Genomic DNA, 15,968 nt, shown 5'->3' on the forward strand with positions numbered 1-15,968 from the left:
TAATACTTCAAATGTAGACAATGATTTTATTAGAATGCAATACAGTATATATACAATCCTTTTAACCAGTAATCAGATAGAAAATATTGTTATTGTCTTGAAGCTACCGACTCCAGCAGGTTATGAAACTCATAGCATGCAGTATCACTTAGTTTTTTAATACATTTCTTTCAAAAATAAATATATTGTAACATTCATGCCAAGTACGTTTTTTTTTAATGCCTTGATCTGAAAGCATTGCGTTGTAGTTCACCTGTTCATCGCAGACACTCAAAACAACATGGCATGTTCTTGAATAATCTGTAGTACTCCTCTTGAATCTGATAAAGATGAAAACATTTGCAATTATAGGTGGAAAATGGCAATACTGAATGCGAAATAAATTAAATGTGAAACTTGCACAGGAATATGAACCTTACCCTTCTGGACAGAACGCAAAGGAATATGAAAATGAACATCCCTTGGAACACATTGGCGAAGGTGAAGAGATACGCAGTCAGGGTGGTCTCATATAAGATGTACATCACACCAAATGCCCAGGTTACTCCAAGAACAAACAGGAGAGCAATGGCTCCTCTTGCACAAGACCTGATAAAGAATTATTTAATAAATTAAAGAAATTAGAACTGTATAAAATAATAATATTACAAAAAGTATAACAAAAAAAAAATAATATAAAGTTGTTTGTAATATTTCTGGGTTATTTATAGTTTTTGACCGGAAAAGAAAGCAACATTTTACTTAGAACAGGAAAATTTGTGGAGATACACAATGGAGTTTAGGACCATGTTATAAATCAAACCAAGGCTCATTCTGAAAACGTACCTTTATATACATTTCTGGAGAGCACTGAATACGTCATAGGAGCAAAATTTTTTTTGCAGTTTTTGTTTTGGCAAATCCGCGTCTCAATATAGTTGTTAACAACCCAAGCTCATTCTGGAAACTTAGCCCTGCGGACGTTTCTGGAGACTGCGATTTACGTGGCCGGAGGTACGTATGGCCGCATTTTGTTTTTTTCGAGCGAATGCTATGGGGCGGTGTGACACCACTCCTCCTCTTCGCGCTCACCGGCTGACGGCGTTCTCGCCGCAACCAGTTTGTCCACTTAGCTCGCAGTGTTACGTGGGCGGAGTGGAGGCCTGGAGGAGGAGGAGGAGGAGGAGAAACCGGCCATGGCGACGACTGGGATCGAGTCCGGGGAAGAGCGGTTCCAGAAATCAGGTAAGATGAAAAACAGAATTCAAAAAATAAAAGCAAACGAGTTCACGATGGGAACCGAAATCGCGCGTCTCCCTCCCGGTCCTCAAATAAGTCGAGCACCCTTCTCACTCCCGGATCCTTTCTCGCTCTTCAGACACGTAGCGTGCATTCTATCAAACACCCCCCCACCCTTTTCACATGATTGCGATGCCATCGTCCATTGGTCGACATCGTCCAACCCTAAGTTGGTTCATTTAAAAGTAGAGATTTCAAGCTTTATGTGGATCTATTTCTTATTTCTGTAAAGCAAGTATTCGCTGAGATTCCAGTGTGATTGTTAATCACCACACTGTCGTAAAAGCAAACTTCTGGACTGAGCTTCTCCATCAGATCACATCAATCGATGATTGGCTCCTGTACTACTAGGCGGGGCTTCATTTGCCCTATTGACTGTTACACTTGTCCCCATTCAAAACTGTATGAGAGACAAGTCTTGTGTATTCTATAGTCTTTGGTTTAACAGAGCAAGTAATTTTTCAAAGTATGTCCTATAATATTTTTCTTCTGGAGAAAGTGTTAGTTGTTTTATTTAGACTAGAATGAAAACAGTTTTTAATTTTAAAAAGTTTAAAATGTTACATTTTTAAAAAACTATTTTAAGGTCAAAATTATTAGTCCCTTAAGCAAAATCTGTTTTTTTTGCTTTCTTTCTATTGTCTACAGAACAAATTGTTATACAATGATTTGCCTAATTACCCTAATTAACCTAGTTAAGCCTTTAAATGTAACTTTAAGCTTAATACTAGTATCTTGAAAAATATCTAGTAAAAAATTTACTGTCATCATGGCAGAGATAAAATCAATCAGTTATTAAAACTATTATAATTAGAAATGTATTGAACAAAATCTCCTTTCTGTTAAAAATAACAGAAATTAGGGAAAAAAATAATAATAATTTTGACTTCAACTGTATAATACTGTAATAAATTTATTTTAACTGTATTGATACTGAAGTATTGTTGTGCCCATCCATAGTGAACACAGAGTCAGTACATTAAAGAGGATGATATGTGAGAGGTTTTATATGAACATGATGAATATGTTTCTTACCTGATATTTTCATAGTGACTGATTTCAGGTTTCTTTACTGCAGTGTGACGATAAACCTTATAGATGATCACAGCAAATGCCAGCAGATTAACCTGTGAGAAAATCACTTTTGATGTAATAGTTGTCCAACAAGAAAGTACAGTATTTCATTAATGTAATTAATTAAACAACAAGCCATATTTTATTCATGTGTGTGTATTTATTCATTCTGTTGCATTAAAAATGACATGGTGCTAACGATAAGTGTTGAGTTAGTGTAAATAGATTTTCTGCTGGGTATGCAGTACATCAGCCTTGAGTGTTTGTGTGTTATATGATCAGGGTTGTTGTTGAATGTTACAATGACTGTAATAAGAGCAGATGCTCACCAGGATGATCAGAATGGCTGGGCCTATGAAACTCCAGATGAAGTTATTTTCAGTGCTTAGCCAACACCTTAATAAAAGATTAATAAAACAAAATAATAATTGGCACAATGGTTAAATAATATTTTCCCACATGGCTCCAGATTTATTAAAGGGGACCTATTATGCAAATCACTTTTAAAAGCGGTTTAAAAAATTTGTGAGGTAATTTTTTTTTATAATAACACTTTATAAAAACAGTCCGCAGAAACACTTTGATTGACATTTCCCCTTTGTACGTCATCAGAGGGGGATAGTCCCATGATGACAATATCTCCCTCATTACCATTGAATGTTAGTCTTGTTTTTAAATCTGCCACTATGCTGACACATGGACATTTTAGCCCTGCCCTCTTTTGAAAAGAGCAGAATCTCACTTGAATTTAAAGTGACAGTTACCAAAATGGTACAATTGTGAACAAAGCCAAAAAGGGGCAGTTTCGAAGAGTTGTAAAACATTATTTGTGGGGTATTTTGAGCGGGAACTTCAAATACACACTCTAGGGCAGGGGTGGGCAAACTTGGTCCTGGAGGGTCGGTGTCCTGCATAGTTTAGCTCCAACACTAATCAAACACACCTGAACATGCTAATCAGTGTCTTCAAGAGCACTAAAAATCTATAAAAAGGTGTGTTTGATTAGAGTTGGAGCTAAACTCTGCAAGACACCGACCCTCCAGGACTGAGTTTGCCCACCCCTGCTCTAGGGACATCAGAGCCTTAGGCCCAATCCCAATTCTATTTTTGTACCCCTACCCCTTCCCCCTTACAACCAAGGGTTAAGGAGAAGAGCTTCAAAATACCCCTAAGAATTGGGACAGCACAGCAGCACCTGCACACGTCATCATATGTCATCGCCATCTCTTGCTTAATATGAGATCAGACGATCGTAACTGCTGTAGTTATTCCAGTTGTGCTATTTTTAGCTTAATTTTTATCTTCAGGAAAAGCGTATGAAGGCGTATATTATGTTATCATCGCGATCTAATGTGGCCATAATTCTTAAAATGCATTTAACACAGTGGCCATATTCATCTATGTAAACACACCAAAAACAGCATTAACATTATAGCAGACACTGTAAAAAGCCCACTGACAGCCACTAGACTTTTCTGACAGGGTATTCCAGTGTCATCGAGTGTCAGAATGTTGTGGGACTGCTGTACAGAAGTTATTATTAGGGATTATAGATCACAAAACTTTGCGGTTTTTATTTTAGCGTTTTTTTTTTTAAAGCATGATGGTAAAACATGAACCAGTTATGAATATATTAAAACATGTGTTTGTTTGTTGTAAAAATTCGTAAAAATGACAAAAATTGGCAAGGCAGTGGCGCAGTAGGTAGTGCTGTCGCCTCACAGCAAGAAGGTCGCCGGGTCTCTGGTTCGAACCTCGGCTCAGTTGGCGTTTCTGTGTGGAGTTTGCATGTTCTCCCTGCCTTCGCGTGGGTTTCTTCCGGGTTCTTCATTCCACTGTGGCGACCCCGGATTAATAAAGGGACTAAGCCGACAAGAAAATGAATGAATGAATGACAAAAATTCTAATTAGTTGATCTCCTTACTTCTGGGTGCAGGTGGAGCTAGTGTATTCTGGGAAATTTTTCTTACCCCTTGGTTTCGAGTGAGGGACACATATTCCCATTGAGCCTGTGTTGTTGTAATATTTTAAAATAGGTACTAAATAATATGTATAGTTTAGCTTTAAGGCAGTGGTCCCCAACTTTTTTTATCACCGCAGACTGATCAACCCTTGACAATTTTATCGTGGACTGGCAGGGTGGTTTGTAGGTTGCTATGCGACTATCAACCATTTTCTCAGAGGATCACAAGCTAACAAAACATTGCTGGAACTCTGATACAAGTTTTGTTTATGGAGGAAATTACAAAGCACTGCAGTATTTGGGTGTTCTGTGTTTGTCTGAGATAATTAGTCAACCAAAATGTGTACAGTATAGTCTATACAAGCTGAAATTGATCGGTCAGTTTTTGTCACGTGACTCGCATTGCGCTCCTGGCATTCATTTAACTGTGTGTGTCTGGAACATCATGCCGTTTGCACATGCAAGCCGCACTCCTCTATTGGAAATAACGAACTTGCACAAACTCTAGAAATGACGCGGTATGCGAACGGCCCCAAAAAGGCTGCTGTCATTAGTGATCGCCAGCAGTTGATCTTTTTTGCACAGACATGGTGGATTCACCAGAGTTGTTGACAAATGGGTTGGGTATCTATTCCAAGGCAGTTTGCAGGTCCTCGACTGAGCCTTTTTCCCTTAGCAAAGAAACTTTCCAAGACGTCTGTTTCTTACTCATTTTGCTGCTTGTAGGTTAAATTTGGGCGCTCATAAGACTGAGATGTGAGAGAATACAGTAATTTTTCAAAATAAAAGATTTTTTAAAAATAAGACATAGTTCAGACTCAAATAATAAATAAAATAGAAATAATTAATGATTTCTTGTGCGGTCCGATACCAATTGATTCACGAACCGGCACCGGTCCGCGGCCCGGTAGTTGAAGACCACTGCCTTTAAGGTATCAATTTGGACACTCTAGACAGAAAAATGTGTACCTTGCCCACGTTTTATAGGCAACATCAATCCAGATACTTCTCATTTGCAGTTTATTTTAGTTCAGGACTTCATAGTTCAAGTATTTCAGAAAGACATTTTTCTAGATTAAGGCCTCCTTGTGGTTTAATTTAAACTCTGTCTGGGTAACCATAGCTATACTGTAGGGATATGTATATTAATCACAACTTGCAGTAAAGGATACAAACGTGTGTTTATAATTCATAAAATACTACATTACATACTACAAGCCAATCATTTTAATATCCCACTAAAATAGAGCTCATATTAATTGAGATTCTTTCTTTAGCAAATACCACTCAGTTAAAATACTCATAACTTACACAGAACTGGTCCCATAATATTTATATCCAAGAGTTGCAGATATTGCGACAACCACAGCAGGGCTCCCATAACCAAATGCGTAGAAGTTCCGGTGCAGGAAACCTTTGTTATAGATGACGCCAACAACAATGAGATATAAATGGATTCCTTCTATGCACATCCAAGCAAATGCAGCCAAGAAGAAGTAGTGCAGCAGGCCAGCGATCAGAGAACAGAACCACTGAAACACACAAGGAGCAAATATCACTGAACATAATATTGCAAAGCATGTTAATAAATACAGGCACTAAACTTCGGGTTTTCATCTGCATTTTAATAAATAGTGAGAGTACCTTGTGTGCACTTTTGTTAATCCCAATGAGAAAGATGAACTGGGCCATGAAGAGGCTGCAGCACAGGTTCTTGTGGATCGTGGTTCTGGTGTTCTGGATGTCTCGGAAGAACCAGAAGGTGAAAATACACATGGACAGGCAGATGAGAGAGATCACCATTCCCAGCTGTGTTATCCTCGTCAGAACATTATAGTGTGCAAGCAGCTACAAAAAAAATAAAAAATAAAATAATAATTTATAAATAAATAAATAGTTTGAGCCAAATTCTGCATTACTTCGACATATTGATGCAAATGTGACAGGGTGGCTGCTTACACAGTATTGTTAAAGGTATAGTTCACCCAAAACTTACATTTCAATTGCTTAGAAGTGTTAAGTTAGGAGTTAAGTTTCTTTCTTCTGTTGATCATAAAAGCAGATACTACACAAAACATGATATTTTGAAGAAAGCCGAAAACCTGTAATCATTGACTTCCATAGTAGAAAAAGCAAATAAAAAAATGAGTAAATAGTGAGCAAAATTACATTATAGGGTGAACTATCCCTTTAAGTTGTTCTGTGGGGTTTTAATCTAGTTTAGATTTTAATATATAGTCACTGTTTACATATACATACTTATTTTATATTACTTAAACAAAAATAGTTAGTAAATATATATATATATATATATATATATATATATATATATATATTATATATATATATATTATATATATATATATATATATATATATATATATATATATAAATATATATATATATATATATATATATATATATATATATATATATATATATATATATATATATATATATATATATATATATAGTCACTTTAGAATTATAAGGCTCTATCTGACATTTTTGTAAAAATTTAGTTATTGATATATTCTTATTAACTGACAACTTATTTACATTATGGCATGTTTTTTTATAAGTTGTTTACATTTTAAAACCTTTTATTTAAAAAACAAATGTTACACACATACTGTTTGCTATGAAATGCAGAAACTTTGAAGCTCAATATTTATAAATCATTCAGAACGCAGATAGAACCTTATAATTCCAAGGTGACAATATTGCAGTGCAAACTATTAGGTTGTAACGCCAGAACTCTTTGTATTTGCCCTTAACTGACATAATCCTGGAATTTGTAGAACAAGTTTAAGTGTATTACATTCATAGTAGACAAATGTGGCTATAGTGAATCAAAATTTGAGAGATCTTGGTAGAACAACCACAAGGTTAACCCTGATGTGCTGTTGGGATGTTTTTATCCAATAATTTTGTGATTTTGTGCCTTAATTTGGCCATAACTTTTTCTGTGTTTCAGCTAGCAGAATGATTTTTGGTAACAAATCTTATTTTACACATATTTGGTGAAAATGCTTTGAATAAAAAAAATATTGAACAAAACACTGTAGGCAAATTTACTTCCCTTTTGTTATGTCCAGGATGAAAACGTCCAGTAAATTAAACTGCTGTAAAAATGCACCAGATTAATATTTTTTCTGTTAATCAACCACAGTCCTGACCAAAACTACTAAATTGTTTAGTAAATACTGGATTTTAACTCTTTAATTGCCAAATTCATAAATGATGTCACTGATTTGGTGAAAAACACACATATAATGGCGTATTTTCAATATTAAAAGTAATTGTGGACTAGATTTTTTTTTACCTTTTATCAAAGTCTTGAACATGTTTGATGCACTGTTTTTCTCTTTAATTTACTGTTGGTGGTTGTATTTGCCTATTGACTCTCATTATAACCACATTTTTTGATTACAAAACTATAACACCATATAATCGTGCAGTTTTGCCTTTCCCTCAGTTAAAATTTGTCATTTTTACTGGCGGTCATAAGTAGGGCCGGAGTGGGACTCCTTTTTAGCCCTGGAGTTTCAAGCCTTAGAACAGCCCACCTCAGTTCACGACTGACTGTATTAAAATAACGTAATTTCCAATTCAGTTTCTAATGACGCTATCACGTCTTTTTCAAGGAAACAACTGCTTTAGAACTTCAAATATTTTTCATAAATATGAGAACATTAAAGGGTGGCTAAATCTCCAACACTATTCTTTAAAACATCACAATGTCCTTTCCTGCAATATCTGAATATTATATTATGTGCAAAATTCTATTTAGATATCCAGTCCTTTGTAACGGTGATCACAAAAATTAAATATGTACACCTATATAAGTAACCCAAACAGTATTATGTCTTAACACTAAAAAAATAATAATAATAATAATTACTCAGGTTAGGTTCGAACCTCATAACACAACGTGCTGACCAATGGACCATAATGGCGCTGTTATGCTGGTGTGTTTGGAATATAAAATAAGTATTGCACTGTTACCCGCAAGTCTCTTTTAACCACAGTATTACCTTCTATTGATGGCTTAATCTTTTTCTCCCCTTTTTAGATTTCTGATCTTTATGTCAGATTTATTAATGTAGTGAATCATCTCAGTGTAATGTTCATTAATATAAATTATTCAAATTCTTACAATCACCAAGGTCCCACTGTTTGGGGTCGAATCATAGTTACATCATCATGCATTTTGCTCACGGGGCTGCGAGAAAATAAATAAAAAGAGCGGAGCTGCGGGACAAAAATGAATAAAAAGAGTGAGGCTATGGTCAAATAAATAATTAAATTAAAAAAAGTGCGACTGCTGAGAGTGCAAGCAGCTAGGGACACCGGCCCTCGCCGCCAAAAAACGGACCGGCCCACCAAGGATTCTCCTGGTCCTTCTGATTAGCCAATCCGGGCCTGGTCATAAGTTGGCACCATTAACCCTTTAGATAGGCCTGTGCAAAAAAAAAGCTTAGTTTCTTTATTCTATATGTATTATAACAGCAAATTGAAGTGTGTGTACAGTATGTGTGTCCAAAAGTGTGAGAGTGACCTTTACGCATGTATCTTGATGTGTCTGAGAAAATCAAAATATGCATCTCGCTCTCAGAACTACGGAGTAAATAAAACAAAGATTCTGTATTTATGCACCATCAAACGTGGTGTCTGATGTCATTATGCAGTAAAATTATAAAAATTAATTAACAATGGTACTGTATTTTGTTAAATAAAAACTATAAATAATAATAAAGATTAAAGTAATGTACATTTAGTTTATTGAATATCACATGTAAATTTCCATTTATTTTTTAAATAAAGTTTGTATATGTATTATTTTAAAAGTTGTTCTATTACCCTCTTTGTTTATTTCGAGGTAATTAATTATGATTATTTTATTTTTATTGGGGTTTTATTTTTTTTTTATCTGTCAGAGTTTTAATTTATGTCAGATTCATAATTGGTATGTTTGGCCACAAAGAGACATGGACAAGACTTTGATAAAAGGAAAAAAAATCCAGTCCACAATTACTTTTACATTAAAAATGTCATTTTGTGTGATTTTTTTATTATTTTTTTACCAAAGCAGTGACAGCATTTATTAATCAGGACTGAGGTTGATTAACAGATTTATGCAAAAATTTTCTTTAAAAAGAATTTATCTGATGCTTTCTTACAGCAGTTTAATTTAGTCTAAAATTTGCTAATGCTAGGAGTTACGGATAAGCAATTAAATATGTGAGTCATTATGCAGTAAAATTATAAAAAATTATAAATAATGGTACTGTATTATGTTAAATAAAAACTATAAATAATAATAAAGATTAAAGTAATGTACATTTAGTTTATTGAATATCACATGTAAATTTACATTTATTTTTTGATAAAATTTGTATATGTATTATTTTAAAAGTTGTTCTATTACCCTCTTTGTTTATTTCGAGGTAATTATTTATGATTATTTTATTTTTATTGGGGTTTTAATTTTTTTTTATGTGTCAGAGTTTTAATTTATGTCAGATTCATAATTGGTATGTATGGCCACAAAGAGACATGGACAAGACTTTGATAAAAGGAAAAAAAAATCCAGTCCACAATTACTTTTACTTTAAAAATGTCATTTTGTGTGATTTTTTTTTTTTTTTAACCAAAGCAGTGACAGCATTTATTAATCAGGACTGAGGTTAATTAACAGATTTATGCAAAAATTTTCTTAAAAAAGTATTTATCTGATGCTTTCTTACAGCAGTTTAATTTAGTCTTTGTTTTAATCCTGAACATAACAAAAGGTAGTCTCTGTCTCCCCTGTGACAACTTTTGAAATGCTACAGTCCCGGTGACAGCTTTTGTACATTTATTTCTGTGAGTGTACTGTGCTTGGAGACCAGTAGGGAGCAGCAGTAGACCAGACTTACATTAGCGCGAGCGGAGGACATGAGAATAGCGAAGTGTGTCAGGTGATTACAAGAACATGAAGTGTGTGTGGTGTTCACACGAGTGCGTATACAGCCATCTAAACTCCAGTGTCCCATCATGCTTGGTGAATATTCCCAGAATGCACACTTAGTCTCATCACGGGCTGGATCTATCTCCTTTATGAAAAATAAAAAGGGAACCTCTTGTTAAAAAAGGACATTTGACAATCACAACTATTTTAAATGAATTGGTGAGTGATCAACCAGTCAAACTGCACCTGTGTGTGTTTGAGAGTGAAGGTCACATCGTTCAGTGGAAGCGTCTTCTGGTTACTGATGGCTGCTGCTATTACAGGTGAATTAACTGTGATTTCACCCGCTGCTGCATAGCGAGAGTAATCGGCCACTCCAGGGTCATCGGCAGGCTTTAAAAGATCCCCGATGCTGTGATAGATGAGGAATACAACGGATGTACTGCCTAAGATTAAAACAACAGAACGATAAAGATTTGAATCATTTAGTGTATTTGCTTTGAGTTTAGTTAGAGAAATGCTTTTACGAACCATTGTTGTTTGCATGTCTTGCTTTCTTGGTGCTTAGTGAAATGGAGTTTCCTTGGATGTTGGCTGACAGTGGATGCTTCTGTGCTTGGCGGGGTTCAAATGTGTATAATTTCATTTCTGGAAAGCATTCAACACAACGATTAGCAAAATCAGGTTACAAAATTATCTAATGCGGTATGGATAAATCATTGAATATTCATTCATTCATTCATTTTCTTGTCGGCTTAGTCCCTTTATTAATCCGGGGTCGCCACAGCGGAATGAATCGCTAACTTATCCAACAAGTTTTTTTACGCAGCGGATGCCCTTCCAGCTGCAACATTCACACACACACATACACTACGGACAATTTAGTCTACCCAATTCACCTGTACTGCATGTCTTTGGACTGTGGGGGAAACCGGAGTACCCGGAGGAAACCCACGCGAACGCAGGGAGAACATGCAAACTCCACACAGAAACGCCAACTGAGCCGAGGCTCGAACCAGCGACCTTCTTGCTGTGAGGCAACAGCACTACCTACTGCGCCACTGCTTCGCCCAAATATATGATTCATTGTGCAGTGAATTCTGGGAAATGATACAAATGAATCAAAGTAGTCCCTAGTGAAAAAAACAGCTTAAACCAGCCTAGGCTGGTTGGCTGGTTTTAGCTGGTAGACCAGGCTGGTTTTAGAGAGGTTTTGGCCATTTGCCCTTAGGCCTAGCCAGGCTGGGAGCCCAGCCAAAACCAGCTATATCCAGCTTAAACCAGGCTGGTCAAGCTGGTTTTAGCTAGATTTAGCTGGTCATTTTCCAGCTTGACCAGCTAAAACCAGGCCGGAAATGGCCAAAACCCCTCTAAAACCAGCCTGGTCGACCAGCTACAACCAGCCAACCAGCCAACCAGCCTAGGCTGGTTTAAACTGGATTTTTCAGCAGGGGTGCTTTATGTAAACAAAGACAATACATAATAAAAATGAAAGTAGTGTACGTTTAGTTTATTGAATATCACATGTATTTACATGTATTTTAATGTAATCTTATTTATTTACTTTTATTTCTATTATTTAAAAAGTTTTTTTTTATTACTCTCAATATTTATTTAGAGGTAATTTATTGTGATTATTTATTTCACTGGGGTTTTATTTTTTTTTACATTTTTTATGTGTCATAGAGTAGTAATTTATGTCAGGTTTATAATTGGTCTGTATGGCCACAAAAAGACATGGATCTACAGTACACAGTGGTGTAAAAAAGTGTTAGTCCCCCTTTCTGATTTCTTATTTTTTTTATGTTGGTCACACTTTTGTTTAATATCATCAAACAAATTTAAATATTAACGATAACACAATTAAAGAGCCCATATAATGGGTTTTTGAAAATGACCTTCCATGAAAATGACCTTCCATATCCAGCTAAGGCTTAAATCTGAAAGTGCGCTGTGTTTACAACTATTGATTTTCCTATAAAAGAGTCGACTCAGAGTGGTTTAAATGAATCATTGGGGTAACAAATTTTTAGTCGTGACGTCGATACGCAACTCAAGCCCCACCCATTTGTTGTGCGCACAGACAAAGGAAAATTTAAACCCCCGACCCTGTCCACAAACACTGTAGAAAAACAAAACAAAAGAAAGACAAACACTAGCAGATGCCATTTGAATCATGTCGCGAAGACGCTGCGCTCTGAAGTGTAAGGGAAAGTTAGTGCTGTTTTCCCTAACCAAAGATGAGGCTGTGAAGAGTCAGTGGTTGAAGTTTATTTTTGCAAAAATACCTCAGCATTATAGCCCCAGCCTTGTGCTGTGTTCCTGTAATTTTTCTGACGAGTGATTTAACAATCTACACACTTACAACAGGCGATTCGTTGGCCGTTTGTTTAAATGAAGGATCAGAAAAGACTATTGATGTATGGGACTTTGTCAGAGCTTGATAGGAACTTTACAGTACACAGTTCATGGATCAGTGTCTTCCTATATTTCACAAGTGTAAGTAAGTGCTATTAAAATGATTGCCTCCTTGTTTTCTCAAGCTTGCAAAATGTGTATATATAATTTACAACTTGAGTTAATGAAATGTGGAGTTTTATATTTCAGGCTCCCAAAAATCTCACCTACATCACCGGCATGCACCTGCATCTGAGTAGCATGTGTGTATCCAGCAGACAGGGCCAGTGTTTCCTTCTCTGCTGTGTGAAGGAGTTTGGTGACATAATACTTCCTCAAATCTTCATTGATCTTCTTCCATTCCACCTTTTCATCCTTCTCGACTAAGTTATTTACACTAAAAACCAAATTCTACAAGACAAATCATAAAACAAGCATTCATTTTCAGTTAAAATAAAAAACAAAAAAACAAACGGCAAAATAAAAATACAGACTAAGTGTCAATAATGTAAGTAATAGCATTAATAATAAAACTACATGCTTATATTTAAATCTTTGTATACAAATATATTTAAAAATTTATTTCATGGTCAAGAAAATACAGTTATAACCTACAGTACATTGTGAGTTTTCATTTTTTTAAATAAATAAATAAATAAATAAATAAAGTACTCAGCATAAATCAATACACCCTATTTTGAAAATTAACATTTTTCCATTACTCAGTGAATATAGGTCTTATATTTTGTTGTGATGGTTATGTCTTCTACTTTAAAATGTTGGGGTAAAAGGTTTAAGCTTTAATAAGTAAATAATAAAAATGTTTCTTTATGTTTTAATTATGGAATGACATGTATTACCGTGATGGTTTCATTGACGTGTTCCTTTGAATCTTTAGACACATCTCCAAAATTTAATTTACTGCTGACCATGGCCTCAATGTATGATATGAGAAGAACAGGAGAGAGTGCAGCTGATGTTTGATATCTTATCTCTTTCAGACGCTCTGAAATGGACAGATTGGTCATCTAAAGCCAGGAGAGAAAAATAGCTTTAATACTCACCCAAAGAAGGTATATGATACAAGTACCAGCATTTACTGTGCAAGTTTACATACAGAGACAAAACAGACATTTTTATCATGCTTATTTTAAAGGCCTTTATCAGGAAACACATTAATTATTAGCATATATCACCTAAAAGGTTAGCAAATGGAGTTGCTTATGACCCATTTTAAATGTTTTAATACAAGTCTCAGACGTCCCTAGTGTGTCTGTAAAGTTTACGCTCAAAACATGTGACAGATTATTATTATTATTACATATTATATTTAGGATATTATATCTTACTTATTACTTATTAGATCACTGTATCTGCATTTGTTTGTAAAAGTTGAAGCAAAAATGTACTGATTTTATGTATGTGTCTTTAGTTGCAAATAAGCTGCTACTCCCGCCTCTTTCCAAATGAAGGCCCACCCTTTACAAATTGAACCTGTGCGTAAACTATTAAATACATACAAGATTACATCACAAACACAAACAGTTCCAGACATCCCAAGTCGCCCTGCATAGAGATTCCCAGATGTCTGCATATGAATGATAATCTCCTGAATATCGCACGTCTCCCCGGTCCTTAAATACGTCACGCAAAGAACCTCCTCACCACCACCCCCTCTTTAGATACGTCTCACGCAATCCGATTTTCAGATAAGTTGCGCACAAACCCGCTCTTCAAATATGTCGCACAGCAACCACCACAACCTTTCCCCCCTCAAACTCCCGCAACCTCATGCAAATCATCTATATTTATTAATTTTGTTTTCGGCTTAGTCCCTTTATTAATCCAGGGTCGCCACAGTGGAATGAAACGCCAACATATCCAGCACGTTTTTACGCAGTGGATGCCCTTCCAGCCGCAACCCATCTCTGGAAAACATCCACAAACACACACACACACACACACACTCATACACTACGGACAATTTAGCCTACGCAATTCACCTGTACTGCATGTCTTTCGACTGTGGGGAAAACCGGAGCAACCGGAGGAAACCCACATGAATGCAGGGAGAACATGCAAACTCTACACAGAAACGCCAACTGAGCTGAGGTTCGAGCCAGCGACCTTTTTGCTGTGAGGCGACAGCACTACCTACTGCACCACTGCATCGCCCAAATCATGTATATCTCACCCGGAATTTACTTTTCCAAAGTTGGGATGTGAATAACTGGGGAAGATCTGTGAAAGTTTACGTCAGGTCTGGGTTTTTAAAATGTCGGCAGTATAACATACAATATTCTTAGCTGTTTGTGGCGTTAAAGGGTTATTCATTTCCAGATCTAAACTTTCCTGATAATGCAGTCACCCAAGATGTTCTTTCTTTTTTCAGTCAAAAATAATTTGCATAATATAATTTTCGAGGTTCACATAATCTTGGATTCAGTCTGTATACAGAGCAGTTGTCTTACACATAGCACAAACTTCTACTATTACTTATGTAGACCATTAAAACACTACGCACTTACATCATCTGTGTCCTGTCTAAATTACTACTGTCCCATACCACTAACTCCAATCATATTGAGATCTTTGAGAGGTTAGTCATGCACAATATCAAGACCAGCCTCCCCAACACACTTGGTTTGCTTCAGTTTGCATATCGTGCAAAGTGAACTATGGACAATGCAACTTCCTCCACTTTCCACCTGGCTCTTAGCCACCTAGAAAATTGTGACTCTTATGTTAGAATGCAGGTGACAAAGTGGCTCAGTGGTTAGCACTGTCACCTCACATGAAGAAGGTTGTTGGTTCGAGCCCCGGCTGGGCCAGTTTTAATTTCTGTGTGGAGTTTGCATGTTCTCCCTGTGTTTGTGTGTGCTCTGGTTTCCCACACAGTCCAAACACATCATTCGTATAAGCACATCTTTCAACTGTGCTTCATATTAAGGAAATGCATGCAAGGAGGCCATGATGCATAAAATAAATTACCTAAAAAAATTTATAATTAAATGCTAAACTAATCAAATAAAGTTATGTACAGTGGGTATGGAAAGTATTCAGACCCCCTTAAATTCTTCATTCTTTAAATATATATTGCTTTATATATCTTATATACATTTTATGGGGCAGAGCGGTGGCGCAGTGGGTAGTGCTGTCGCCTCATAGCAAGTAGGTTGCTGGTTCGAGCGTCGGCTGGGTCAGTTGACATTTCTATGTGGAGTTTCTCCCTGTGTTTGTGTGGGTTTGCTCCGGGTGCTCCGGTTTTCCCCACAAGTCCAAAGACATGCTCTTTAGTGTGTG

The 15,968-nt window shown here is 36.0% G+C and overlaps 1 protein-coding gene across 7 annotated transcripts in view; it reads right to left on the reverse strand.

Annotated features, from left to right (window-relative positions):
- adgrl4 (adhesion G protein-coupled receptor L4) overlaps positions 1 to 15,968 on the reverse strand; it is a 28,477-nt gene continuing 12,509 nt past the window's right edge. For 6 of the 7 annotated variants that reach the window (XM_073915699.1, XM_073915696.1, XM_073915697.1 and 3 more), the window contains 11 exons: positions 13,526 to 13,693; positions 12,893 to 13,076; positions 10,800 to 10,916; positions 10,515 to 10,714; positions 10,237 to 10,413; positions 5,960 to 6,163; positions 5,627 to 5,847; positions 2,682 to 2,748; positions 2,314 to 2,405; positions 420 to 588; positions 13 to 320 (listed from right to left, as the gene is read on the reverse strand). In XM_073915699.1, the coding sequence (XP_073771800.1) occupies positions 258 to 320; positions 420 to 588; positions 2,314 to 2,405; positions 2,682 to 2,748; positions 5,627 to 5,847; positions 5,960 to 6,163; positions 10,237 to 10,413; positions 10,515 to 10,714; positions 10,800 to 10,916; positions 12,893 to 13,076; positions 13,526 to 13,693 (1,662 nt within the window). In that variant the 3' untranslated portion in view covers positions 13 to 257. 7 annotated transcript variants of the gene reach the window in all.

Source organism: Danio rerio, chromosome 11 (genome assembly GCF_049306965.1).
Source record: "Danio rerio strain Tuebingen ecotype United States chromosome 11, GRCz12tu, whole genome shotgun sequence".
Classification (NCBI taxonomy): domain Eukaryota; kingdom Metazoa; phylum Chordata; class Actinopteri; order Cypriniformes; family Danionidae; genus Danio; species Danio rerio.